The sequence below is a fragment of the Pinus tabuliformis genome, chromosome 2_1, assembly GCF_031772625.1.
Source record: "Pinus tabuliformis cultivar Carrire ecotype Pingquan chromosome 2_1, CPIR1, whole genome shotgun sequence".
NCBI lineage: Eukaryota > Viridiplantae > Streptophyta > Pinopsida > Pinales > Pinaceae > Pinus > Pinus tabuliformis.
This window is the reverse complement of record NC_142299.1, coordinates 896,654,809-896,682,507: the sequence shown is the minus strand read 5'-3', so window position 1 is coordinate 896,682,507 and position 27,699 is coordinate 896,654,809. Positions and strand designations below refer to the sequence as shown.

At 40.4% G+C, this 27,699-nt stretch overlaps 2 protein-coding genes across 6 annotated transcripts in view; one reads left to right on the top strand and one right to left on the bottom strand.

Annotated features, from left to right (window-relative positions):
- Nucleotides 1–27,699, top strand: part of LOC149203541 (uncharacterized) — a 216,204-nt gene that overhangs the window by 73,323 nt on the left and 115,182 nt on the right. The window lies entirely within an intron of this gene.
- On the bottom strand, nucleotides 9,611–10,947 carry LOC149203542 (uncharacterized). The gene is made up of 2 exons (XM_089403491.1): nucleotides 10,449–10,947; nucleotides 9,611–10,325 (listed from the first exon to the last, which is right to left on the bottom strand). Exons 1-2 carry the CDS (start codon nucleotides 10,574–10,576, stop codon nucleotides 9,845–9,847), a joined length of 609 nt encoding a protein of 202 aa, XP_089259617.1. The 5' UTR covers nucleotides 10,577–10,947; the 3' UTR covers nucleotides 9,611–9,844.

Here is a 27,699-nt window from a genome sequence, read left to right as displayed (position 1 = left end):
AACTGCTCAAAACATGTAATGGTCAAGAGGCTGGCTAACAAAACCACTCATCGCTGCGGTCTCTCAGGAAGGGAAAAGACAACCAAGTGAAAGCATATGATCGGCCAAAGAGATGGTGGCGATGGAATAAAACAACCAAGGCTCATCAAGCAGAAATCAACTGAGTAAAACGACAATCACGAGATGTAAATCGGGCATGGGTTCATTTTTACACAAGCTTGAACCATGGAGAACTCTGCTTGGATTTAGTTTCATGTTTACACAAGCTTGAAACGAAAAACTATGTTTGCTGTAAGTTCGCATGCCCCCGACATAATGATTGAATTCGAGGTACATGCCCCCCCCAAGCTTCATTTCATTCATCTAGGTGGATGGAATGAAGGTTCATGTTCAAGATCTAGGAAAGACTCTATTGGGATTTTACGAGATCTTAATCAAAAACTCGATTTGGAAAAGGGAGTTGTTTCATTTTTTAATGAGGTTGACACAGTAAAAGAACTATCCTCGAGACACTTGTTTCATTTTTTAACGAGGTTGACACAAGACAAAGAACTATGCTCACACCCTTTGTTTCATTTTTAACGAGGTTGATACAGGAACAAACTATCCTCGGACATCTTGATTCATTTTTTAATGAGCTTGCCGCAAGACAAGGAACTATGCTCATCCCTTGTTTCATTTTTTAACGAGGTTAACACAAGACTAGGAAGTATCTTCATGACTCCTGTTCATGAACCATACGAGAACATGGCTCCCAAGAGGTCTTCACTAGACGGAAGAACCACACTCTAGGAGGAATACATGTCAATTGGTACCATAGACAGATCGGGTTCCAATGCCCCCAGTACATAATGTACTATACCATCTGTGTGATCATCAGTAGATGCAGAGACGGAACAGGTAGCCACATAATTGACCTGTGATGGGAGGGTACTGTTTGCAAACAAGAGCTGATAGGGGACGATGGTTGCAAAGGAGGCGCCTGGTGACCAATGAACGACAATTGATCAATGGTCATTATTCTCCCTTCATGCGGAAAACAAACCACATGGAAAAGTGAAGAAATAAGAGCTCCCATGACATAAACATAGTCGTGTCCAAGGAGAAGATTGAAATCTAACGGACCTTGGACTACCATCACGTCTACATAGACAATCTTTCCTCCCAAAGTAATAGGGAACTTTGGAAGGATCCCTAAGGGCCAACTGGTTCCTCCATTGAAGGCCAACAGATTCTGAGTGACAGGCACAAGCTGTGGGGAACCCAAAGCTTGCCAAGTAGTAGAAGACATGATGCTAACAGACGCGCCTTCATCTAATAGAGTGCCATGTACTACCATATTATAGGCTTGTACTGTGATCTGGAAAGGCACATAAGATGGAAGGCGGAAAGCAGTCAATTTACTCCAATCAAAAGAAACGACAGAACTACTTGGTGGGGGTATCATATGATTGCCCCCATGCCCTGCAGAAGAAGGAGAAGGACTCTCCTGAACAACTAGGATGGGAGGGTCACTCTTCGATTCATGAGAATCTGAGGAGACGAGAAGAACATGAGCAGTATGATCACTACTCTCTTCGGGAACAGAGTGAACAACTGAAGGCGGAGCCAAGTCGACACTCTTTTTGACCAATGGTTGGTCGGGAACAGACATAAGAGAGTCTCGCTCAGGAAGAGCAGGACGGGCAAGAGATGAATCCAAGTCAATCTCTTTACCAACCGGGAGAGGGTCAGAAGAAAGCCTCTGATAACCAACAAGAAGTTGGGGTTGAGGAGCTGTAAGGTTTTCCAAAACTTTGGAAGCTTTATCCATAAGAGGACAAAGGTGAAGAAGATGCTCTCCTTCACATAACCTACAGGGGAATCTAATCTTCCCTTTCTTCTTACCATCGTTAGCTGAAGGTGTAGCATCGACATGATCTCCAAAGGTCGACGGGGATGGTTGATTTAGGTTTTGAGACCATACCTCTAAGACTCTGGGAATGCCAGGGTAGTCTCGAAGGAGATGGTCACCCTTACACAAGTTGCAAGGTAATTTGACCTTCCGTGGAGGATCAGAAGGTTTGTCTACAGGGGGTGCATTTGGAGTAATAGCTGCACAGTTGGCCTCTCGCTTATCTGACTTCTTCTTCTTCATCATCTTCTTCTTCTTCTTAGCCTCTTGGTTACTGGATTTCAAGCTTTCACCAAGGGAAGTAGAAGAGGAAGAGGAAGAAACATGGGAAGAAGGGGAGAGGTAAACCTTAAAATCAACGTGATGTGATTCAAATGAAGAAGATGGCGGGGCAGGAGATGGGACACTTGGGATCACCGAGGTCGAAAACAACCAGATAGGTAAACCAATGGTTAACCCAGGGAGGGACAACCTTGCCATATAAGGAGCACTGACATTTCCAAAAGAAGGAAAAGGACCAGGATTCCCATTTGAGGGGAACCCTTGACTGGTAGACTCTAGGAATGTTGCCATTAGAATCGACTTTTAAAGAAACATTAAGGAAGATAACTTTAACCAGGAATATTTCGTGGGCAGTTAATTTTAAGACACTGAAAGAAAACTTTGCCTTTTCATATTTTAAGAGTCAAGAAAAGGATGTAAGGTGACTCTAGCCGCTTTCGAAATTAACGAGTTTGAAAGGACAAGTGCTCGATGATCTTTCCAAATTTAAAAAGTCTCAGGGTACTCTAGGCATAAAGGATTACCAGGTAACTGTGAATTGCAGAATACTTCCCGGCGATTCGAGAAGTATGGGCAGACAATCTCCCCGAATGCTGTGTTCGGTGTATCACGTTTACAAGGCGGCAGACTTGGCTTCCAACTGATAAAGGATCACAAACTTAATGGGGTCTCCCTTTATATACACGATGGTACGGGGAGCACAAGTCCGTACTAGCATTGTCTAATGCCAAAGCAAACGACAACTGCTAGGTTTAAAGACGTCGGAACACGTCTCTAGCCTAGACCACTAAATGTAAGCGTTAAGTTTCAATGCTTCCTTAGGTTAATTCAATAAATTTTAATAGTTGATCTCGAATTAGGTCTCAATTTCAAGGCCCTACTGCTGTCATCTGAAAAAACTCCTACATGTAGCTATACGAGAAAATAGATCTTTCTTCGGTGAAAGTTAACACTAATTGAGGGATAGAGACCACACAATCAATGCAACAATCAAAGAATGAAAACTTTCACTAATACATGTCCTAAATGCACTTAATCTTCCCTTAACAACAAAAGAAGTTTCATTTCATTTCCAATGCTTATGATGATGCAATTCTAGCTTCTCAATGACGCTACTAATACAATATTTTTGTTTAAGTAAACTAGAATGATGTTCTTCTTTTCATAAAATGCAAAATGAATCTTTCACATAAAGCACTTTAATGAAAACTTTCACAATTCCGAACAAACAAGCATCGATCAAACCCAAAGCATGATAAATGAAACTAAAAGCAACTTCTTCCCTGAATCGAATAAACCATACACACAAATGCTTCAATTGACAAACCAAGAAATGTAATCTATGCGCGGAATGAGAAAAGAGACACTCGAAATAAGAGAACAAACGAGACTCTTTCACTCATTCAATTGAAAATGAAGCAAACAAAGCATCCTAGTCACTTCTGGGCGGAAGAAGAGAGTCTGAGGGTCAAGACACACTGGCATTGGAATGGGAGAAATTCTGATTTTTTCTTAACTCAGAGACCGAAGCGACTGCCTAACTGACAACTAGCGCCGATAGGCATGACCGACATGACTGACCAGTACTACAACTAGTGCTAATGGCCTGATCAACGCGATTGCCTAACTGACAAATAGCGCTAATCGAGGGATTCAAAGAAAAATAAAAAAAACTTCACACAAGGCCAGACTTAACACATCAGAGGGTGGGCTAAACCAAGCAAGCACACAAACCAAGCTAAATGAAGCTTTCTAGTCAGGGAGAACACAGTCAGAACAAGCTAAGAGGTAGAAATCAAGAGAGCAAGACACACTGGTCGAGATCTGGGGTGAACCCTAATCTTCACCTACAGGCATCAGCGCGACTGCCTAATTGACAACAAGCGCCAGAAGGGGGTTGGCGCAACTATTTCTGAGTATATCGCGCTGATCGGCGCGACTGTCAGCGAAATAAGCGCGCTGACCGAGGATGCAAGGAAAAAATAAAAAAATTTCAAAGGCTGAGACCAGACTTGCTACTGTAAATTTCAGACCCAGAGTAGTGAACAAGGCAAAGCAGACAGAACTAAAGGGAAATGGTGATACTAGAAATGTTCACACAAATCCATGAAATTACAAGCAAGCAAACAGAATGATTGGCTCCCCAGTGGAGTCGCCAATTTGTGGTGAAGTAAGATTCTAAGTGCGGACACAAACAATTCTTCTAGCCTGATAGCGGGTCTAGCCACAAACAAGACATTATATGGAAGATCTCCTTAGGTTAGAACCAATTAAGAGGGCCTACCTCTTAGTACACTTATCCCGTTTGGTGATGACCTTGTTTGCTCGCTCCAACGATCTCCCGTTTCCTTCTTCGAGCACCTGAAACAAGTAAACAACAACAAACAACAACCGTGATAATAGACAAATTGTATTCAACCTACTTAATAGGTCGAGAAACATTAAACCATAAACATGTGAGATGACATATTATGTAGGAAATCATTCGATAGTTGCATATATATTAAATCAAGAAGAGATTACAACCGTTGTCTTGATGTTTCTGTTCTCCTTCGACAATCCAGGTTCCCACACACTTCCGTTAGCATTCCATGATGGCTTCAACAATGGTAGTTTTAAGGCTCTTCCCTTTAGTCTTTACACTAAACCAAATTCACACTTCTCCCTAACACACAACTAGAGAGCTACAACTATGAATAACTTGTTGATTACTCCACAATCAAAACTTCAACCAGAGCCTAATTAGAACTAGCTTGTGCTTGGGAAGAAGGGAGGTTTATATAGCATGGATGGAAGGGAGATGGTTCCTCTTCTCATGAGAGAAGATCTTATCTCTTGAGGTAGTTCCATCCTAATAAGGGAAAGGAGCCCAAACTGATCACTTCGACTCCATCCAACCTAACCATTTATTAGACTTCTGTTACGAAGCTTCTAGAGCTGGAAGCTTCGGCTCCTTATTTAAATTTAAAAACTTTCCGAAAGAGGATCGACGCGACTGGAACAAGGCTCAATCACTCTGATTGGTGCTAAGGACAGTTATAATCCCTACATATCGGCGCGAGGAGGACACGAGTCATTAACGCCAGTCTTGTAAACTAGGAAAAACAAAAGATTTTTGGGAAATGATGCAAAAGGGAATTGTTCTGCTCATGAAGAGGGACATAATGGGAGTTTCTTCATGAAGGGAAAGCATGTAGGGTTCACTGTGGAGGTCCTCCAGGATCGTGGAACGGGGAGTACAGGGACAGTGACAAATTGCTGTGTAACACCAACTCTGTGCCCAAACCGACAAATAACTCTTTCCAGAATCTAGAAGTGAACTTGGCATCCCTGTCTGACACAATCTTCTTCGGTACACCACGCAACCTCACTACATCTCTGATGAAGACCTGTGTTATATCATTAGCTGAATATGTAGACTTCACTGGAATGAAGTGCACTACCTTTGTCAACCTGTCAACCACAACTATAATAGAATCACGATGTCTAGATGTCCTCGACAAACCCGTAATGAAGTCCATGGAAATGACCTCCCATTTCCACTCTGGATTCAGAATCGGCAACAATAAACCACTTGGATGTTCACTCTGCCTTTACCTGCTGACAATTCAAACATTTCGCAACAAACTCAACCACCTCTTTCTTCAAGTTTGGCCAATAGTAGAACTTTTTCATTGCTATCAATGTCTTCTGATATTTGGGTGGCTTGAATATGATTTAGCATGAAATTCCCTCAAGATAAGCTTCTTGAGCTCACTGTTGTCTGACACATATATCCTGTCTCTAAATTTGACCAAGCCATCTGTCGTGAGATGATAGTCCACATCCTAATCACCTGTGCCCTACTGTAACCTGTGCATAAGCTCCATATACTTGTCATCCCGTTGTCCTACTTGTAAGATCTGATCCTGTAGATCTGTTCCATAGGAGCTCATAGCTGCTATATGATTTACTTGTATCTTCCTGCTAAGAGCATCTGCAACCCTGTTCTCTTTACCTTTAATGTATTTAATTCCGAAGTCAAACTCACTGATCGTGGCCAACCATTTAACTTTCATGACATTCAGATTCGGTTGGTCAAACAAGTATCTCAATCCACTGTGATCATTCATCAAGATGAATCGCCCGTTGAGAAGATAGTGCCTCCACATCTTCAAAGCATGGATGATCGCTGCCAACTCAAGATCATGTGTTGTTTAATTCTGCTTGTGCTCATTAAGTTTCCTTGATTCATCGCATACTACCTGTCCTTCTTGCATAAGGACTACACCAAGCTCTCTCTTGCAAGCATCTGTATGTACCACAAACTCTTTGTCCGGATCTGAAATCTTTAGAACTGGAGCATTTGTCAACAACTGCTTCAAATTGCTCAAAACTGGCTGCACATTCCTCTGTCCATTCAAATTTCTTACCTTTCCTTTGCAACAACGTAATAGGATAAACATTCCGTGAGAAGTTCCTGATGAACCTCCTGTAATAACCCGCTAACCCAATGAATGATCTTACCTCATCCACATTTCTAGGAGTTGCCCACTCCATGATTTCCCTTATCTTTTGTGGATCCATTGCTATGCCTTCCTTGGAAACCACATGTCCCAAGTAATGTACCTTTGTCTGAAAGAAGCTGCATTTACTGAGCTTAGCATATAACTGATGCTTTCTCAACAATCTCAATACTGTTGCTAAATGTTCAACACGTTCTTCCTCATTCTTAGAATATACCAATATATCATCAATGAATACAATAAAAAACTTGTCTAGATAAGGACGCAATACACTATTCATTAAATACACAAAAGTAGCTGGAGCATTAGTTAAACCAAATGAAACTACAACAAACTCATAATGCCCATACCTGGTCCGGAAAGCAGTGTTGTAAATGTCCTATTCCTTAATGCGTACCTGATGTTATCCTGATCTTAGTTCAATCTTTGAGAACATTGCTGCTCCCTTTAACTGATCAAACAAGTCATCAATCCTGGACAATGGATACTTGTTCTTGATGGTCACTTTATTCAACTCCCTGTAATCAATGCATAACCTGAGAGTACCATCATTTTTCTTCACAAACAACACTGGTGCACCCCAAGGCGACACACTTGGCCTAATGTATCTCTCGTTAAACATTTCCTTTAACTGCAACTTTAGCTCTATTAACTCTGGTGTGCTCATCCTGTATGGTGCCTTTGATGCTGGTGCTACCCCTGGTACCAACTCAATAGAAAAGTCCACTTCCCTGTGAGGTGGCAACTCTGAAATATCTGCCAGAAACACATCCTGAAACTGCTGTAAAACTGGGTACCTGCTCAAGACATTCGCATCCTCAACTTCCTTATCTTTGTCACTAGAAATATGCACTGCGAATAACACACCCTCTCCTACGGTTGCGCCTTGCCTGCATAGCTGTCACCATTCTAATTGTTGTTGCCTTCTTCTTACCCTGCAAGACTCTTTGTTCCCAATTGTCATCCAAACACCCAATAGCTTTGTCATAACAATCCACCTTGGCTCTATGAAGATACAACTAGTCCATACCCAACAACATACTGTATGATCTCAATGGAAGTGCATTCAAATGTGCTGAAGTAGACATACCATTCAATTCAAATGCACAAACTTTTACCTAGTGATGAACTCTCTTGTTTGTACCTATAGCCAACTGCACTAACCAATGCATGCACTTCTTTATTCAAACCACACTTATCCACCAGGTTAGGATTAACATAACTATAATTAGATCCAGGGTCAATTAAAATAGAAACAACTTGATCACAAAGCTTATTGTCCATCTCGATAATAGACGCCTGGTGATCTGTCTGTCTGTTCTCCAATGTTGCATAGATCCGTGGAATATTTTGTCCAACATCCCCCACTATCTGCGGTCTCTTGCACACTGTAGATCTGTGGTCTACCACCTTGATGCTGTGGACAATCTCTCCTACGATGCTCTCCACCACAAGTCCAACACTGTAAAGGTTTCCTATCATCACCCTTGTTTTGCTCCTCAGATCGAAATCCCTACCCTCTATTAGATGCATTGAACTTCTTTGGTAGTGCTGTATTCTCTTTGTTACCTGTGCCATGAGGTATTGTTCGCTTCTTATCCCATTTCCCTTTATACTTATTACTTATCATTACCTTTCCAGTCCTGCTTAGTCTCTGATCTGCGCTTCGATTGCTCATAACAATGCTTTAGCTTTCGGATGGCATCCTCCAATGATCTAGGCTCATCAAACTCAATCCCATCTTTGAATGCTATTGGCAACCCACTGATTGATCTCTAAATGTTGGCCTTCTCCTTTTTGAGGTAAGGCACATATCTTAATAACTCCAAAAAATTTGATAGTGTACTCCTCATTGGTCATAGATCTCATCTTTAACTCATATAATTCCTTTTCCCTGTCATCATAGTATCGCTCCGATAGATACTTCTTCTTGAATAGTCTTTCGAACTCACTCCAAGTCAACTCCTCGTCATGAATACCTCTGACATTATTTACATCTTCCCACCAGATATTTGCTTTACCTTTAAGACTAAATGTAGCTATTCTACCCTTCATGTTCGCCGAGTAATCATGCAACCTAAAGAACTTATTCATCCCAAGCAACCATGCTTTGGCATCCTGTGACTGCTTCATTTCCCCCATCAAATGTTGGTGGCTTTGCTTTCTTGAACTCATCTGACAAATATCCTCTATCGCTCCTCCTGTAAGGATGATAACGATGATAACCATGATACCTATCCGAAATAGAACTAGAGTAGAGTCCATGTCCACTTCCTCGTCTATCAGGTGTATCCAAGAATATGCCATCTCTAACCGTGTGATCTCTATCCAACTTGTGCCCACCATGTGACCTACTACCATATGTTCCATTAGTCTTATCCTCCTGCACATGATTTTTTGTAAGCGGTCCTTGTCTCTGCAAGCCTGACAAGCTCTGAAGAATCACCGCATTGACCTCTGCTTGTTTTTCTTGTGCCCTAGCAAGTCTCACTTTTTGATTGAATGATTCAGTCATTATCTTCTTTGCAACTCTTTATTTTTGCCTTCAAACTTTTCAAAGTGTCTGCTATGTCAGGAGAATATCCCTCACCACGCAGCTCATCTGATCTATAGGGAGAATCTCATGAGCTTTAGTCTACCATCTTGCTAGTCATCTTTGATCTTTCTCTTCCTGTAAGGTATATCATGTCAGCTAAACCAAATCATAAACAAACCAACGTACCTCAGTGTAGTTCAAGGAAGGATATATTGTCTGCAAGATCAACCAGATTAGCATAACACATGTATAAACCAATGTTGTTAAAAGCGCGAGCGGGATTTAATCGGCGCCGGGAAAAAAGCGGAAAAAATCGACAAAAGCGGGAAAAAAGCGGAAAAAAGCGGGAAAAAAGCGTTTGGCACAAAAATATTCATTTTTTTTCAATTTTTTTAATATCTAAACCATCTACAACATAAAATAAATACATTGACACATAAATATGATAAAAAAACTAATATATAAGATGTTTAATATCATTTCTAGCGCTAAAATCACACATAACATTGAATCATGTCCTGAATAGTAAGTCCTGAGTCCCAACTCAGCCTCAAAATATCAACAAAAAATATGATAATGTATCTCATCATGTCATAATGTCATATACAATAAAATGAAAGTCTAATCCTATTGATTTCCTCTGCCCCTCTTGCGAGAAAATGGCACAACTTTCTCTTTCCCTCTAGATGTAGAAGCTGGTGCCTGTGCTGGTGGAAATGGCAGTGGAGTCTGACGTGCTCTAGAAGCTGAAGAACTAGTAGTAGCAGCTACAGGAGGCTGAGGTAGACGGAGACCACGTCCTCTACTGGTGGTAGTGGTAGCCCGGGTAGGCAGTGTCACCTCCTCCTCCTGCTCCTCCTCCTCCACCTGCTCCTCCTCCTGCTCCTGCTCCTGCTCCTCCTGCTCCTCCTCCTCCCCCTCATCCTGCACTAACCAATCATCAGTGGGATCCATGAGAGGCCTCTCGGTCTCAACCCTCCATTCAGCAGTGGTGTCAATCCCATCCAATGAGATGGCTTTCGTATCAGGTGTCTTCTCTAGTTGTCTCACCCACAATCGAAGATTGTAGTAGACATAGACCATGTCATTAAGTCTATGGGACTCCAACCTGTACAAAGTTCATGAAATAATAATTAATAATTAATATTATAAAAAAAATATTGTTTAAAACTTTAATGAATTCAAAAATTTATTTGGAAATTTGCAATATTTTAAATGTTTAAGTGTTAACCTATTGCGCTTCTTGTTGTGTATTTTTTCAAATACACTCCAATTGCGCTCACATCCCGAGGAGCTGCATGTTTGGCTGAGGATGCGTACGGCAAGCTTTTGCAAAAGGGGTACTCTGACACCATACATCTTCCACCATGCGTCTACAACAAAATTACAAATAAAATTTTAAATAAACATAAGAAAAAAATGGAATTTGAAGAGACAATGAAATTTGAAACAAAGTTACAAAGTACAAACTAAAAAATACCTGGCATTTTAATCGTCCTATCAGTGACAGCCATCTCAAAGCCAAATGTGCCACCTGACATCTTATATGTCTCAATTTGTCTAGAGATCTCTATACGTTCTTCTGGAGATCTCACCATCTTCTGGACACAGGTTAATAATCCTTCCACGACCTCAACATCAAAATCAAACCCACATGCATAAGAAAATGCAGGGTTCAGGAAAAGCCCAGCAGCATGAATGGGACGATGGAGTGTGTTGTTCCATCGCTCATCAATGACTTCCAATAGAAGGAGTTGTCTCTGAAACCCATCATCTCCCTTATCATCATAGTAGGACCGAATGGCTTCTTTGGCCCTGTCCATGGCTTCATACAAATAGCCCATTGCGGGCTTCTCACCATCAACCAACCGAAGAACCTTTACCAAAGGTTCAGTAACAGCGCACACCTCCTGCACTCTCGCCCAGAAGTCTTCCTGGTATGAAACTAGTCTGCACACGGCCTCTCCTTCTGGTTTGCGGCTCATTGACGAAGCACGCCACTCCTCTGAAAGAAACATTCTCTTCAAATCCCACATAGAATTCAAGAGGGATTGAAGAGATATGAAACTCGTCGCAAACCGTGTAATGGCGGGGCGCACCAACTCTTTGTTGTTGGTGCATTTTCTCATCAAGCTAAGCACAGATGTGTGATTGTAAATAAATTTTGTGATGCTTTTTGATGAGTCAACAATCTCTTTGACAAAGGGAATTTTCCCTATGTCCTCTAACATCAAATCAATACAATGGGCAGCACAAGGTGTCCAAAATAAAGTAGGATGCCTATCCATAAGCATTCTACCAGCAGCAACATAATTTGCAGCATTGTCCGTTATGACTTGGACAACATTTTCTGCACCCACCTCCAAAATAAACACATCCAGCAAATCACATAAAGTTCTTGCATCTTTGATTTGATGAGTTGCATCAATAGATTTGATAAACATAGTCCCCTTGGGACAACTAACCAAGAAGTTTATAAGGGTTCTCCCCGTTTGGTCAGTCCAACCATCTGACATAACAGTGCATCCTGTTTGTGCCCATGATGCCCTAAAATCCTCCAATCTTTGGGTGCAGTCACGCTTTTCATTTTGAAGAAGCCGGCCTCTGAAATCATGAAGAGAAGGGATTTTGTACCCCGGGCCAACACTGGCAATAGCATCAACAGTAGGTTGGAAAAATGGATTATTCCTTACAATGCTGAAAGGAATATCACTCCAGAGGAGAAATTTTGTCATCAACCTGTCAGCTTGTTCTTTTTCAGTTCTTTTTAGCATTGAACCGATAGTTGGTTGTGAACCAGGTGTGGTTCGAGGAACAAAATATGATGATGCAGCTACCGGATTGACTGACGCTGCAGTAGAACCAGTGCCACTTGGCCCACTTCCTTCAGCTGACCTTTTTAGTTGCCTTTTGAGTTCTTCTTTGGCCTCTCTAGTGTGCTCTAATTCTCCCAATGCTCTCATGGCTCTTTGGATAATTTCAGGATTTGTATTTAGACAGGGCCCCACATCATGTCCAGGGATTTGTGCAAGGTGGAACTTCAACCTGTACACCCCCCCGAATATCTCCTTTCCACACAACTTGCAATACAAGTTTTGTCTATCATTCGGAGTTTTAGGTTCACCATATTCCCAGAAAGGATCCAATTTCCTTGGCATGTTTGTTTTTGAATTTTGAATTTGCAAACCTATGGAAAAATAAGGATTAGGAAATAGGAATTTAGGATTACATAATACAAATTACAATTTAGCATTTACAAAATTACAAGTTAATTATTTCCAAAATCCCAATTTCCAAACCCAAGTTACCCAACCAAATGCCAATGGCAAATGCCAAAAAACAATGAAAATTCAAAAAAAATAAACAATGTTTAAAAAAAATGAGAAAATAAAAATAAAAAATTGGTTCTCATAGTCATAACAAATTACCCATCCCAAATCAATGAAAAATTACAAAAAATTCTTTAAAAACAATGTAAAACAAAGTTTTTATAGAAGCAAAACAAAAAAAAATTAATCTACATACCTTTTTTATGGACAAATTGGTGATCTTGTCTTGGATTTCTCCTAAAACCACTTGGATTCGCTCCCAAATTCGACGGAAACCCTTCAGCTCCTCTCCCTCACCTCTTCTCCTCCTCCTCCGCGCGCAGACAGCATAATGACATAAAAAAAATCGTTTTTGCCTATTAAAAGCCCGCTGCCCCGACCCTCTGCGATTTTTATGGAAAAAATCGCGATTTTTTCCGAAAAAATCAGTATAAAAAAAAGGCCGCGATTTTTTGGTATAAAAATCGCGATTTAAGCGGGTAGGGGATAAAATCGCGATTTTCCGAAAAAATCGCGATTTTAACAACACTGGTATAAACATAACCATCACAGTATATAGACATCATCTCAATTAACATCGAGTTACCACGCATGATGCCACAACTACAACACCAACCAGACACAATGCATGCATAACAACATATGTATGACACACATGCGTACACAATACATACAAACACTAAAATGCATTCACGACGAATATATTTCGACAACATCACCATCAACTTTTGCATGACATCACAACGACAACCATGACCACCACCATGCATACACAACAAGCACATAGACCACAAGCATAAGGACACATATGACAACACATTCATCCAAGGAGAACGAAAACCAGACATCACCCAAGGAGAACAAAACCATTCTCTGATACAACTTTGTAACACCCTCCTTCCACATTTACCCAAGTTAACCAGTCCACCGGGGTAAAGATGTGATGAAAAGTTACTATGATATGATTCAACTCCCCAGGTAGAGTTAAGGAAGTGGAACCGACATGACAAGACCAAAATGTTGATTTGAATTTTTGGGTAGCATTGGATGTGCTCTAGTCATGAAAATTGGCGGAGAGGCTAAAGCACATGAGATCTCCAATACCCAGAAATGGTTTGGGCAGATTCTAAACAGTTTGGAAGATATTAAAATAATTAATATTTTTAATGGAGTCCCTAAGTCTAAACTTAAGGAAAATAAAATATTAATGTGTATTGATATAAAACTGTGTTAGAAGGGTCCAAAAGTCATGGATCAAGCTAGAGTTAATCTTAGCCATTGATTAGGAACTTAATCTCAGCCATTGATTTGTCAATGAGAAAAGTATATAAGGAGGCTTGAGGGTCACTTGGAGAATACACCAGAGTGATCAGTCATTCTATTCTCTAGAGCGAGGTTTGCTAAAAGAGATAGAATCAGTGATCAACAGCGAGGGGCAGTGAATACAAAAGCAGGGAGGGTACCGAGAGAATCAGCGCAGAGGCCAGGAGAGAGAGACGTAGAGCTAACTAGAGGCCACGCAAAGTCAGCTAGGGCCCACACAGAGGCAGCCAAGAGCTGTGCAGTGCCTCAGAGAGGCAACGTGGGTGACGCAGAGGCTCTAGAGGCAGACGCAACAGTTATTGCACTGACGTTGGGCTGGCGCAGGGCCAGGAAGGGCTAACGTAGTCCCTAGAGGCAGACGTTGGGGTTTTCGTGGGGTAGATTGGAGCTGGGAGCTGTCAGAGTGTTTATCCGGGGTTTTAGCCGGAATATCTGCGTCCGAGTAGAGAGGTACTATTGCCGAGATTATTCTCTGTTGGGTGAGCGGGTTTTGGCACCTAGATTGTATTCAGAAAATGCATAATAATAAAACCCTCAGATAGATGCACCGGTTTTCTCGCATTGGGTTTTTCCGGGGACATTGGTCCAAAAACAACGGTGTCACTTGTGTGCTTGTTTTGTTTCCTTCAGTTGATGATCTGTAATGCGTTGAGCATGTACTCGTATTTATTTTCAGTATTTACATGGTAAATAACTTGTTAATTAATCAGAACAAATAGACAAAAATAAATCAAAAATTACATGAAGGGTTTCTAATGGGTTAGACTTAGAAATTTCAACATGGTATCAGAGGGAGGTTGCAGATCATAGGAGAACTGAGGACATCACCCGAGCAGAGCAGTGGCAGCATAAAACAATTGTCTTGAGTGACAAAAGCTGTTCCTAGCAGAGTAGCAGCAAGGAAGGGGTGATGCAGTGCTTGCATCATCAAGATTGAGCCAGGAAGAGGCCAACGCAGATACTGAGGAGGGCAGAAAAGGCTCACGCAGAGCCACGCAGGGACCGGGAGGGTTGACACAGTTGGCTAGGTGAGCATTTCAGCGAGTCCCTGATTGCGCAGAGCCGAGGAGCTCTAACCTTCAATTTGCTGGGGTTTAGGAGGCTGTGGGTAAGTTGCAAAGTGGAGCTAGTGGGGTATTGTAGTCAGCACAATATTTAACAGGGCAAGGCCAAGGAGAAGGGAGTTGCTACTGAGGATTTCTAGCTGAGAAATCCAGATTAGTGGTGCAGCTGCACTAACGATCAGAGTTGGGGCATCTCAACATTGGAAGAAGGGTTTCCAGGAGGGAAATCGAGGCTCAGAGGGAGTCACACCAAGAACTTCCAGGAGGGAAGTAGAGGAGCAATGAGATGGCAGTGAACGGGGTAAGAGACCAAGATAGACTGGACGAAGCCTCAAACTTTGTAGTTTGGAAGGCCAAAATCTTATCCGTTCTAGACAAGAACCGTCTCAAGCAATTCGCCTTGAGGACAATAGCAGTCCCAGTTGACCTGGTTGATAACGATAAGTACGAGGATGCAATGGCGAGGGCTAAGAGCATCATCCTTGAGGGGTCAAGGACCATGTAGTACCACACATTGCGGAGAAGAATACGACAAATGAGATGTGGGAGGCCCTAAAGAAGTTGTATTAGCGTACTTCCGTGCAGAGGAAGATGCTACTAGAAAATCAGCTGCGGTCATACCAGATGCAGAAGGGAGAACAGATCGACCCCTTCCTCAGTCGATTGAAGGAGATCCGGGATCAACTGACTTCCATAGGAGCCACGCTAGATCAAGAATTGATGGTGAGAACAGCCCTGAACACAGTCTTAGAAGACTGGGAGGTGTTTGTCCAGAGCATACTGGGTAGGGCGACCCTTCCAGATTGGGAGGAAATGTGGGCAACTCTTCGCCAAGAAGAGATCAGAAGGCTAAGCAAGGCGGGAAGCAGTGGCAAGGGGATCAGAATCAAGGAGGAGGAAGAGGAGGATGCTGCCCTAGCATCTAAGGGAAAGCAAAAGAAATGGAAGAAGAAGGACCTCTCCAAGGTCAAATGCTTCAACTGTGGGGAATTGGGTCACTATGCGAGCCAGTGCCCGAGGAAGAAGTGCAAGGGAGAGGCTTTCGAGACCAAGGTTGCGCTAGCAAGGGCGGAGAAAGAATTGGAGATAGATGATCACTATGCCATGAGTGCTTACATGCCACTTGAGCGGAAGTGGGGAGACATCGAGCTGTAGTCAGACGGACTACAGGCGACGAGGGGCAAGATCCTTGAGGTACCCAACTTCTTGGATTATACCTTGCTACGAGAACCCGAAGAGGAGTAGCAGGACTAGCAGATGTCAGTAGAGACGGATGCGGATGGACCGACAGAGGGAGCTACAGTGCAGGATTCCTAGGACAACGCGAGGCTAGCAGGCTGCAACAATGCGAGAAGCAAGGGAGTATTGCACCAATGCAGGATGGCACAGAAAGGTGTGCAACGATGCGAGATGCACAGAGTTGTTGCAGTAGCGCAGAGGTCAGAGAGGGAGCACTTGTCAGTGACAGAGGGAGCTTCAACATCAAGAGTGTTTCTAGCTTGATGGAGATGTCAGAGTTGGGAGATCAGTTACTTACTTCTTAGTAATTGAGTTGCAGTGCAACAGTTAGCAGTGGCAGTGCTATGGGCAGCGCGATGCAACATGATGAGAGGGGTTGTAGTGCAGATGCAACAATGGCAGTGGCAGGGCCATGGGCAGCAACACAGTTGCAGGAGTTGTCATACAAATGCAGCAGTGGCAGTGGTAGGCCATGGGTAGCAGTACATGATGTAGCAGTGCAGAGGATGTTGGGCAGCAGGCCTAGCATCAGCATAGGGACTGATGTCAGAGGATTGGGGTGATGCTTAGTGAGGAGTATTACTAGAGCACAATCCTCGTTAAGAGGGAGTTTTGATATGAATTTTGGGTAGCATCGGATGTGCTCTAGCCACGAAAATTGGTGGAGAGGCTAAAGCACATGAGATCTCCAACACCCAGAAATGGTTTGGGCAGATTTTAAACAGTTTGAGAGATATTAAAGTAATTAATATTTTTAATGGAGTCCCTAAGTCTAAACTTGGGGAAAATAAAATATTAATGTGTATTAATATAAAATTGTGTTAGAAGGGTCCAAATTCATGGATCAAGCCAGAGTTAATCTTAGCCATTGATTAGGGACTTAATCTCGGCCATTGATTTGTCAACGAGAAAAGTATATAAGGAGGCTTGAGGGTCACTTGGAGAATGCACCAGAGTGATCAATCATTCTATTCTCTAGAGCGGGGTTTGCTAAGAGAGATAGAATCAGTGATCAATAGTGAGGGGAAATTAATACAGAAGCAGAGAGGCAGAAAGGGTATCGGGAGAATCAACGTAGAAGCCTGGAGAGAGGGACGCAGAGCCAGCTAGAGGCCACGCAGAGCCAGCTAGGGCCCACGCAGAGGCAACCAGGAGCTGCGCAGTGCCTCAAAGAGCTAGCGTGGGTGACACAGAGGCTCTAGAGGCTGATGCAGTGCCTCCAAATGCCGACACAGGGGTTATTGGGTTGACGCAGGGCCAAGAAGGGCTAACACAGTCCCTAGAGGCAGACACTGGGGTTTTCGTGGGGCAGATTGGAGCTGGGAGCTGTTGGAGTGTTTATCCGGGGTTTCAGCCGTAATATCTACTTCCAAGTAGAGAGGTACTACTGCCGAGATTATTCTCTATTGGGTGAGCCGGTTCTGGCACCCAAATTGTATTCAGAAACTGCATAATAATAAAACCCTCAGATAGCTGCACTGATTTTCCCGCATTGGGTTTTTCCGAGGACATTGGTCCAAAAACAATAGTGTCACTTGTGTGCTTGTTTTGTTTCCTTCAATTGATGCTCTGTAATGTGTTGAGCATGTACTTGTATTTATTTTCAGTATTTACATGGTAAATAACTTGTTAATTAATCAAAAAAAGTAGGTAGAAATAAATCAGAAAGTACATGAAGGGTTTCTAATGGGTTAGAGTTAGAAATTTCAACACAAACTGACCTTCCTCAAAAGCTACAGAACCTTCAGGAGCCAACCAACTCCTTTAGGTGTCCAACCCCGAAGAGAACTTGTTTTTCCACTGCTATAGAGCTTCAGCTGCTCCCGTGACAAGGCATGCATGCAATTGGGGCCCTTCAATTGCTCCCACAGCAAGGCATCCATGCGACTGTGGCCTTTTTTAGGCAATTTTGTGCCAACGACCTCGGATTTTGTGCCACTTTTTTAGGGCCAGGACTTAGGCCATTGTCCAGAACCTCTTGAAACTTTCAGAAATGATAAATAACATAGAAACAAGGGTACTAATGCAAACACTTGAACAAGTACTTGACCTAACCCCTACTAGCCATGACAAACATTTCGTCAAACATATCACAAACATGTAATCTACATGTCACAACAACAAATCTGAGTATAGTGGTCTCATACTTATTTGAGAATCGTCAACGAGGACTGATATCTCCTCATAATAGCTGCATTGTTATCTATTAGGTCATTCATTCACTAACATTTCATATACTAACCAAAACATGATAAGAGCCATACATCATAACTATCATAAAACATACTTATAACCAACAAATAACCAGAGATATATCAATGAGGAAACAACCATTAAAGCCACATAATATCAAGCACATTTACTCATGAAAGTACTAAGGAAAAAAACTCTTATTAACATATGCAAATCCAACCAAGTCAGGGACTTCCACGTACCACTCGACCATAGATTGGGCTGAACCAAATCTCTCTTTCAACCAATCACCCCCGCGCCATATTCCAAGCATGAATGTGGGATCTCATGAAACAAATCAAACAAAACCAAACCAGGGCTTCTATAGGCCAAACCACCTCAACCCTCAACCAGTGATTCCACCTCATGGTTAGACATCACTAACCATCACCAAATCGGTCTCTACCCAAGCTATCTAGGGCTCTAGAGCGTTTGTTCTAGCCAAGGCTTCCAAGACTAGTAACTCAACCCACAGCTGTTGCTGGTCTCTAGAGTGTTTGTCCAACCAGGGCTTCCAAGACTAATAACTCGACCCACCAAGGGCTCCAGAGTGTTTGTCCAACCAAGGCTTCCAGGACTAGTAACTCAACCCAAGCTGTTACAGGGCTTCCAGAGCGTTTGTCCAACCAAGGCTTTAGGAACTAGTAACTCAACCCATGTTAGGTTCCTATAATGCTAGTGTATACCCCTTATTGTTTTTGTTGTGCCCATGTGCCCCCCATATTGTTATTGTTGTGCCCCATAGAAGCCCACTATTGTTATTGTTGTGCCCTTACATTATTATTATTATGTAGGCGTTGATTATATTATGACCCCTTAGACTCCTATATTTACAAATTAGGTCTTGTCATTTGTATGATCCAAGAATTGTTCATTTATGTAATGTAAATGAGGTTTCCCCCTCAAAGAGGCTAATTTTTAAGTCGTTGATCTATCTATTTGTGAGCTGGTTGCATAACATTTGGTATCAGAGCTTTGGATTCTAGGGTTTCGCTTCTTCAAACAGGTCATCTTGGCATTTTCTCTATAACTTTTTTTCTACGAGGCTTAAGAAACTAAAACTTTTACCACGTGGAGCCGAAATCTCAAAGAACTTCGTGTTCCGAGTAAGTTAGGGTTTTTGCGGGGCTTCAGAATTCTGTCTCAAACATGTGACCTAGGGAAAATCGTCATAACTTTCGTTTCAGACATTGGATTTGAATTCTGTAAAATGTGGTTGAAAGTGCACAGATTGTAGTTTTTTGTGTAGCAATTTTAGGCCCGAAGGTTGAAACAATAACACGTGGCATCCCGTACAATGTCGCTCTACTGAATCAGTCCATAATCAGGTCATTGTGGGAGATTTGACATAACTCTTTATTGAGGAATCCAATCTCGATTAGACTTGTGGGGTTGGAAAGAGGACTCAGAGAGCTACCACAGGAAGAAATTTCAGATCTTGGAGATTCACAATTACAGAGATACGACAATTGCAATATTGATCTCCTAAAACACAAGAAAAAGGTGTGTATTTTTTGCATAACTTTTGTTTGAAAAATTAGTTTGAAGTGATTCAAGGGGCATATTGAAGCATAGATATCATTGTTTGATTCCAAAATGCCTCGAAACAAAAAAATGGACACACCTAGTAAGCAACCAAAAAGCTCTTCTATGACGCATGAAGAAGAGGAAGAAATGTAGCATGATATAGCAAATTTACGAGACCAAGTGCAACAAATTTCGCTCTCGCAAAAAGTAACAAAAAATGAATTGGAAGCCATGATGAATGTTAAGATAGATGGTATAAAAAGGGACATGGGAGTTAAGATAGATGGTATGAAAAGGGACGTGGGAGTTTTGAATGATGGGTTAAAAGCAGACATGGAAGCAATGATGAATGTGAAGATAGAGGGGTTGAAGGAAGATTTGACAAAGTTGCTAGAAGAAAGCCTTCCCAATGGTGACAAGGCAATCCATGAAAATCATGATGAAGACAAAAAGAATATGAATTATGATTTTAGAGACTCCAATGTGGGGTTTAAGAACCACCACATTCCAAAGATAGATATGAGGAAGTTTGATGGCAAGGATCCGGTAACTTGGATACTACAGATGGAGCAATATTTTGATCTATATGATGTGCAACCTTTACAAAAGGTATGTATTGCATCTCCATATTTAGAACCCAATCAGTTTGTATGGTATAGATGGCTTTGTTCTCGTAAATCACTTCTCACTTGGTCAATTTTTACAGAGGAAATGATAGCATATTATGAAGATACAAAGAGCAACACCTTCTTTAGCCAATTGATAAATCTCAAACAAAAGGGTTCAATGACGGAGCACATTGAAGACTTCCAAAAATTGAATATTAGGGTAACTGATATTCCAGAGGAGCATAGGATTGATGTCTTCATAGGGACTTTAAAAGATAACATCCAACATGAGGTTGACCTTTGGGAACCTGACTCATTGAAAAAGGCATTCAAGGTGGCAAGAAAAGTTGAAAGCAAAATTATGGCAACAAGGAAGTCTACCACTCGCAACTGTAAAGATGGAAGTGTTGCTGCTCCTAGTCTTCCACAACCTACGTGGTTGACACCACAACAATTGGAGAGAAAAAGAGCAAAAGGGCTTTGTTACAGTGGTGATAACAAATAAACTAAAGGTCATAAGTGTGCTGAGAAGAAATTATTTTACATAGATTATGAAGAGGAGGAAGAAAAGGAACAAGAAACATCAAAAGAGAATGATATATACCAGGAACCAACCCCAGAGAAAGAAGAAATGAATCTGACCATATCTTGTAGTGCATTGGCAAGAATTACCACGTTTCAAATTCTCAAGATAGAAGGATATATTAAGAAGAAAAAGGTAATAGTGTTGATTGATTCGGGTAGTACCCATAATTTTATTCATTGTAAGATAGCCAAGGAATTGAATTGCTTCCTATATCCAGCACCAGAGTGTCAAGTGATGGTTGCAAATGGAGGAACTATAAATTGCTATGGAAAGTGCCATAATATCAAGCTAACCATGGGGGAATATGTATTGAATAGTTCAATGCTTTCCATTCCAATGGGTGGTGCTGATGTTGTATTAGGAGTCCAATGGTTACAATCTTTGGGGATGATAGCTTTCAATTTTCAAGAACTTTTCTTGAATTTTTTTTGGGAAGGAAAGGAAGTTGAATTAAGGGGTATCATAGGGAAACCAAGAAAGATAATCAACTCTAATGGCATGACAAAGCTTCTGAAGAAATAACAACGGGGCGTAATTGCACAATTATGCTCACTAGGGGTTCAAACATTGAAATCATCTATTTCTCCAGATCTCCAAAAAGTCTTGGACAATCATTCCAAGGTGTTTGAGACTCCCAAAGGCCTCCCACCTATTCGTGATCATGATCATGCAATTCATTTGATTCTAGGAAGTGTTCCTCCAAACATTAGACCTTACAGATATCCTTATGCCCAAAAGAGTGAAATTGAATGTATGGTTGCAGAGATGCTAGAGACTGGTATAATTCAACCTTGTCAAAGTTCTTTCTCTGCTCCAGTGGTTATTGTGCACAATAAGGATGGATTATGGCGTATGTGTCCAGATTATAGGGAACTCAACAAGCTCACTATTAAAGATAAATTTCCCATTCCTATCATTGATGGATTGTTGGATGAATTACATGGAACAATTTACTTCACCATGCTGGATATTTGTTTAGGATATCATCAAATTAGAATGAAGACTGAAGACATTCCGAAAACAACATTCATAACTCATGAGGGTCATTATGAATTTTTGGTCATGCCTTTTGGCCTTACTAATGCACCTTCCACATTTCAAGGTTTGATGAATTTCATTTTCAAACCCTTACTTAGAAAATTTGTGTTAGTATTTTTTGATGATATACTAATCTACAAGAAGTCTTGGAAGGATCACGTTCAACATGTTGATAGGGTGATCAAACTATTGGCGAAGAAACAATTATATGCAAAAACCTCCAAATGTTTCTTTGGAGTACAAGAGGTGGAATATCTCGGTCATATTGTATCTCATGAAGGTGTTAAGGTAGACCCTAACAAAATTACAACCATTAAGGAATGGAAAATTCCCACAACCATAAAGCATCTTCGAGGATTTCTCGGGTTGACAGGGTATTATCACAAGTTTGTTAAGAATTATGGGAGAATAACGACACCTCTAGCATCATTACTGAAGAAAGATGCATTTTCTTGGACTCCAAAAGCAACGAAGGCCTTTGAACATCTTAAAGAGGCAATGTGTCAAACACCAGTCTTAGCTACACCAGACTTAACAAAAATTTTTACTGTGAAATATGATGTTTCAGGAAATGGAATTGGTGCTGTTTTAATGCAAGAAGGAAGACCCATTGCTTTTGAAAGTCGTCCAATCAAAGGAAAGTATTTACACAAACCTATTTATGAGAAGGAAATGTTGGAAATACTACATGCACTAAAGCAATGACGACCTTACCTAATGGGAATACACTTCAAGGTAAAAACAGATCATGATAGTCTTAAATACTTTTTGGAACAAAGATTATCTTCAGAAGAACAACAAAAATGGGTGACAAAGATGTTGGATTATGACTTTGAAATCATCTACAAAAAAGGGAAGCAAAATGTTGTTGTAGATGCACTCTCAAGAAAGGATGAGGATGTGGAAGCATTGCTTTGTGCCATTTCTATTATCCAACCTGAGTGGATAACCGAAGCAAGGGATGAATGGAAGAATGATGAAGAGGTGTGGTCACTCATTCAAAAGTTGCAGCAAGATCCGAGTACATCTGATACATTTAGTTGGAAAAATGATTCATTATGGTACAAAGATCGCTTATATCTTTGTAAGAATTCCCAACTCAAACAAAAGATTCTTTTGGAATTGCACACCTCTCCCTTAGGAGGACACTAAGGATTTTAAAAACTTACCATAGGGTCAAGAAGGAATTTTTTTAGGATGGTCTTAAATCTGATATTCAGAAATTTGTGGTAGAATGTTTGGTTTGCCAACAAAATAAAGTTGAGACAGTTAAGATCCCGGGTCTGCTACAAACTTTAACCATTCCAAGTCAGAGTTGGGAGGAGGTGTTAATGAATTTTATCACGGATTTACCCAAGTTTGAAGGAAAGAGTGTCATCATGGTGGTAGTTGATAGACTTACCAAGTATGCACACTTTTGTGTATTATCTCATCCTTTTAAAGCCAAAACAGTTGCTACTGCATTTATGGAAACAATTCAAAAGCTTTATGGAAATCCAAAGATTATAGTAAGTGACAGAGATCCCATTTTCACTGGAAATTTTTGGACGGAATTATTTTCTTGTCTTGGTACTCAATTAGCTCATAGCTCATCTTATCATCCTCAATCTGATGGACAAACTGAGAGTGAACAAATGTTTGGAAGGATATCTTCGTTGCTTTGTATCTGACAAACAAACACAATGGGTCAAGTGGTTACCTCTAGCTGAATGGTGGTATAACACTTCCTACCATACTGCAGCAAAAATGACCCCATATATGGCACTTTATGGATATCATCCATCATCCATCACATCATCTTTAAGAGAAAATTCTAAGGTTCAAGCAGTGGAAGATCACACTGAGCATCAACAAGAAGTTCTCGAACTCTTAAAGGATAACCTCACTCTGGCACGAAATCGGATGAAACAAAGGCATATCAACATCGTAGTGAAAGAAGTTTTGATGTAGGTGACCGGGTATTTTTACAACTACAACCATACAAACAAATGTAGCAAGCTAAAAAGGATAATAAATTATCATCCAAGTACTACGGTCCTTACAAGGTATTGCAAAAGATTGGTACTATGGCATACAAATTGGAGCTGCCTGCATCTTCTCGAGTACACCCTGTTTTCCATGTTTCATGCTTAAAGAAGGTTATAGGTGACAAGCTTCCAGTTCAAACAATGTTGCCAGAACTTGAAGAAGGAAGATAAATCACATGTGAGCTTGAAACAGTCACAAAAACAAGAACCTGACAGCTATGGAATCGATCAATTTCAAAGTATCTCATTAAGTGGAAGAATTTACCCACTGAAGATTCCACATTGGAGGATGAGAATTTTATACAGAAACATCCAGAACTACTCAAGGGTTGAGGACAAAACTTTTTTGAAAGAGGGGCATGTTAGGTCCTTATAATACTAGTGTATCCCCCTTATTGTTATTGTTGGGCCCATGTAGCCCCCATATTGTTATTGTTGTGCTCTAGAGAAGCCTACTATTGTTATTCTTTTGCCCTTACATTATTATTGTTATGTAGGCTCTGATTATATTGTGACCCCTTAGACTCCTATATATACAAAGGAGGTCTTGTCATTTGTATGATCCAAGAATTGTTCATTTATGTAATGTAAAGGAGGTTTCCCCCTTGAAGAGGATAATTTTTAAGTCGTTGATCTATCTATTTGTGAGTTGGTTGCATAACAACCCACAGCGAAAGTAACATGAGAACCAACCATAAAACAAAAGGAAAGAAACCCACAACACCATGGTTATCCAAGAAATGGCGAGGCTCGGAAAAACTACTGTCAATCCAAACAATCCTCCATGTCAATGACACATCATGGCCAAGAAACCACATGCATGTGCCATGAATGCCAAAACTAGCAAGGAAATCATACATGCAACTCGGTATCTGCAAGAAAAACCCGCTGTAGCTGCTGATTCCGATGTCCTTTTGCGCTTTCATGCTCTTCCTTTGCCTTCTTGATTCAAATCCCAAGTATGCCACACTCCTTCAAGAGTACTCCAAGAAAACTGTAAGTGTCTAAGAGTATGAGAGAGAGAGAGTAGAAAGTGAGAGCTCCAAAACTGAACTGACAAAAAGCTACAAACTGATCCTCAGAAGCCTTTTTATTAATGAGGCCTCTATTTTCTTTAATTTTCCATTATTTTTCCTTCATTTTCCTCTTCACATGCAACCTATGACCTTTCACCTCCCTTTTCTCCTATTTTCCATTATTTTCATAAATAAAACGCTAATTAATGCCACTTTGCCTTTTCAAAGCCTTTGCCAATTTTCATAGCCATTAATTAATCATAAGTGATCCCCATCGCTATGCTTTTTGCCCAACTTTTAGCTTGGAATATGTGTCTCATGACATTGGTTATTATTTTTCCTTTATTAACTTTATTACATGGATTTTTGACAAGGGCTGTTACATGATCTCTGGTCTCCTTGGACTTGTTTTCACCGAGGCTTTGATACCATGTTAAAATCTGAAAGTTCTATGCAGAAACTTAATTTTTTTTTGCAAAAACTTGAAATTTCTATGCAGAAAACAAAATGTAATTTGTAGAAAGATGAACGTACTTTGTATAAAACTGAATGTACTTTGCAGAAAATTGAATGTTCTATGCTGAGACTTGAAAGTACTTTGCAAAAAACTAAATGTTCTATGCTATACAATTACTTAGAATGGAGATTACTTCTTCAAAACTTTTCATATCAACAGTTGTAGATAGAACATAAACTTAAAGATCATATGAAGACAACCAAACACAAATATGAGACATTGAGATTTAGGTCCAATGACCAAGGCAAAATCCATCAAGGGGGAAAACCCAAATGATTCCTCTTCTATTAGATTTCTTCAGTTGTTCAGCAAAGTACACAGAGAGAGAACGAGAATGAATAAAGTCACGAATGTCTGATCAACTTGCAGCTGAAGTGCTCTTGCTCTTTGCTTGAAGATCTCCTCCTACATTTGCTTCAACTCTTCCCTTTCTCTTACTCTTCACTTGCTCTCACGCTTCTCTTGCACACGCTCAACACTTACTCTCCTTCTTCACAATGAACATGCTACTCTCAACTCTCATTTTCTCTTGCTTAAATAGATGATAAAGGAGAGGAGTTACAAAATGAATTCATGCCTTGAATCAATAATAGGAGAATCAAATTCTATGAGGGAGGACTTACTTGAAAAGAAGTGTAAGTCATCCCAAGAATAGAGAGAGTTGTACACTTGTCTTGAAGAGTTACACTTCAAAATAGGGAGAGAGAGAGTTGCACTTAGACATGAGAGAATATTTGGTGAGAGTTTCAAATTGAATTGAGTGAGGGAGTTATAAGTGCATTTAATGAGGAGGAGTTACACTTTTGCCATACATCGAATTAGTGAGAGAGAGTTACATTCTCTTAAGTGTGGAGTTACTATTTTATTCCAAGAGAGAGGTTCGATTTGCTAAGTAAGAGATTCTCAATTTAATTGACTTATTCCATGAGACTATTGAGAATTCTTTTTTATTAATCCATTAAAGGTGAATGACTTTATACTATTTTATAAATAATAATATAATAATAATAATAATAATAATAATAATACTAGTAAGGATAAAATATTAATTCTTGACTTGTATAATTATGATTGATTTGATTTTAAAGTGGATTCCATATGTTGAGATCATCTTTAATCATTTAGACATGACTTTCTATTTTTGGAAAGTCACTTCCAAATTGAAATGTGACTTACTATTTTTGGAAATTCATATTAGAATTGTTAGAAATGAATTTTTATTATAGGTGGTTCAAACAAAACTAAAAGATATGATTTCGTCTAGGAGAAATTCATCCCGAAGCTACCAAATTTTAACACAAATAGGGCTGAGTTCCTCTATAATAGGATCAAGTTAATGCCCTACAACAAGAAAATAAAGTAATACCAATTGAGATCCGTCTTCTAGTGGATGAGTTTGATTGTCTTGCATATGGATAATTCCCTCCTCATGTCCCAGGCCAATTTCTTTATCAATCATCTATTATAGCAGAAGTGCTTTAACAATTTGTGGCCAAGGGATGAATTCCTTGTAAGGATTTATTGAGGAACAATTGACTATGTCGTTGTAGCAGATTGGTGCATTTCAAGGATCAATTGGTGGACCAAGAAATCCTCTTTGGAGGTAGTATATTTCCATCTCCAGCACCATCACTTCCAACCACTGAAATAGTCAAACAATGCCAAGTTCTAATAAAATAATTGGCATGTACCGATCTGTTCTATGTTAATACAAAATTGGCTACGTTTTTCATTGCTTGTTTGGAAGTATTAGAGTTATTTATCAAGTAATGGGTTTATGCCAAGTTTGCAAAAAAAATTGTATGTTATATAAGAAAAGGTTGGCTGAGTCTCATGGCATTTGTTTGCTGAGTAAGAATTTAACAAAAATATCCTTGCATATACATGAGTCCTAGTTTGCACATCCACCGTTTGATGAAATGACTCAACAACAAAAGGGTTCTTTGTCTTACATCCTAAGTGTTTAACAAAATGTC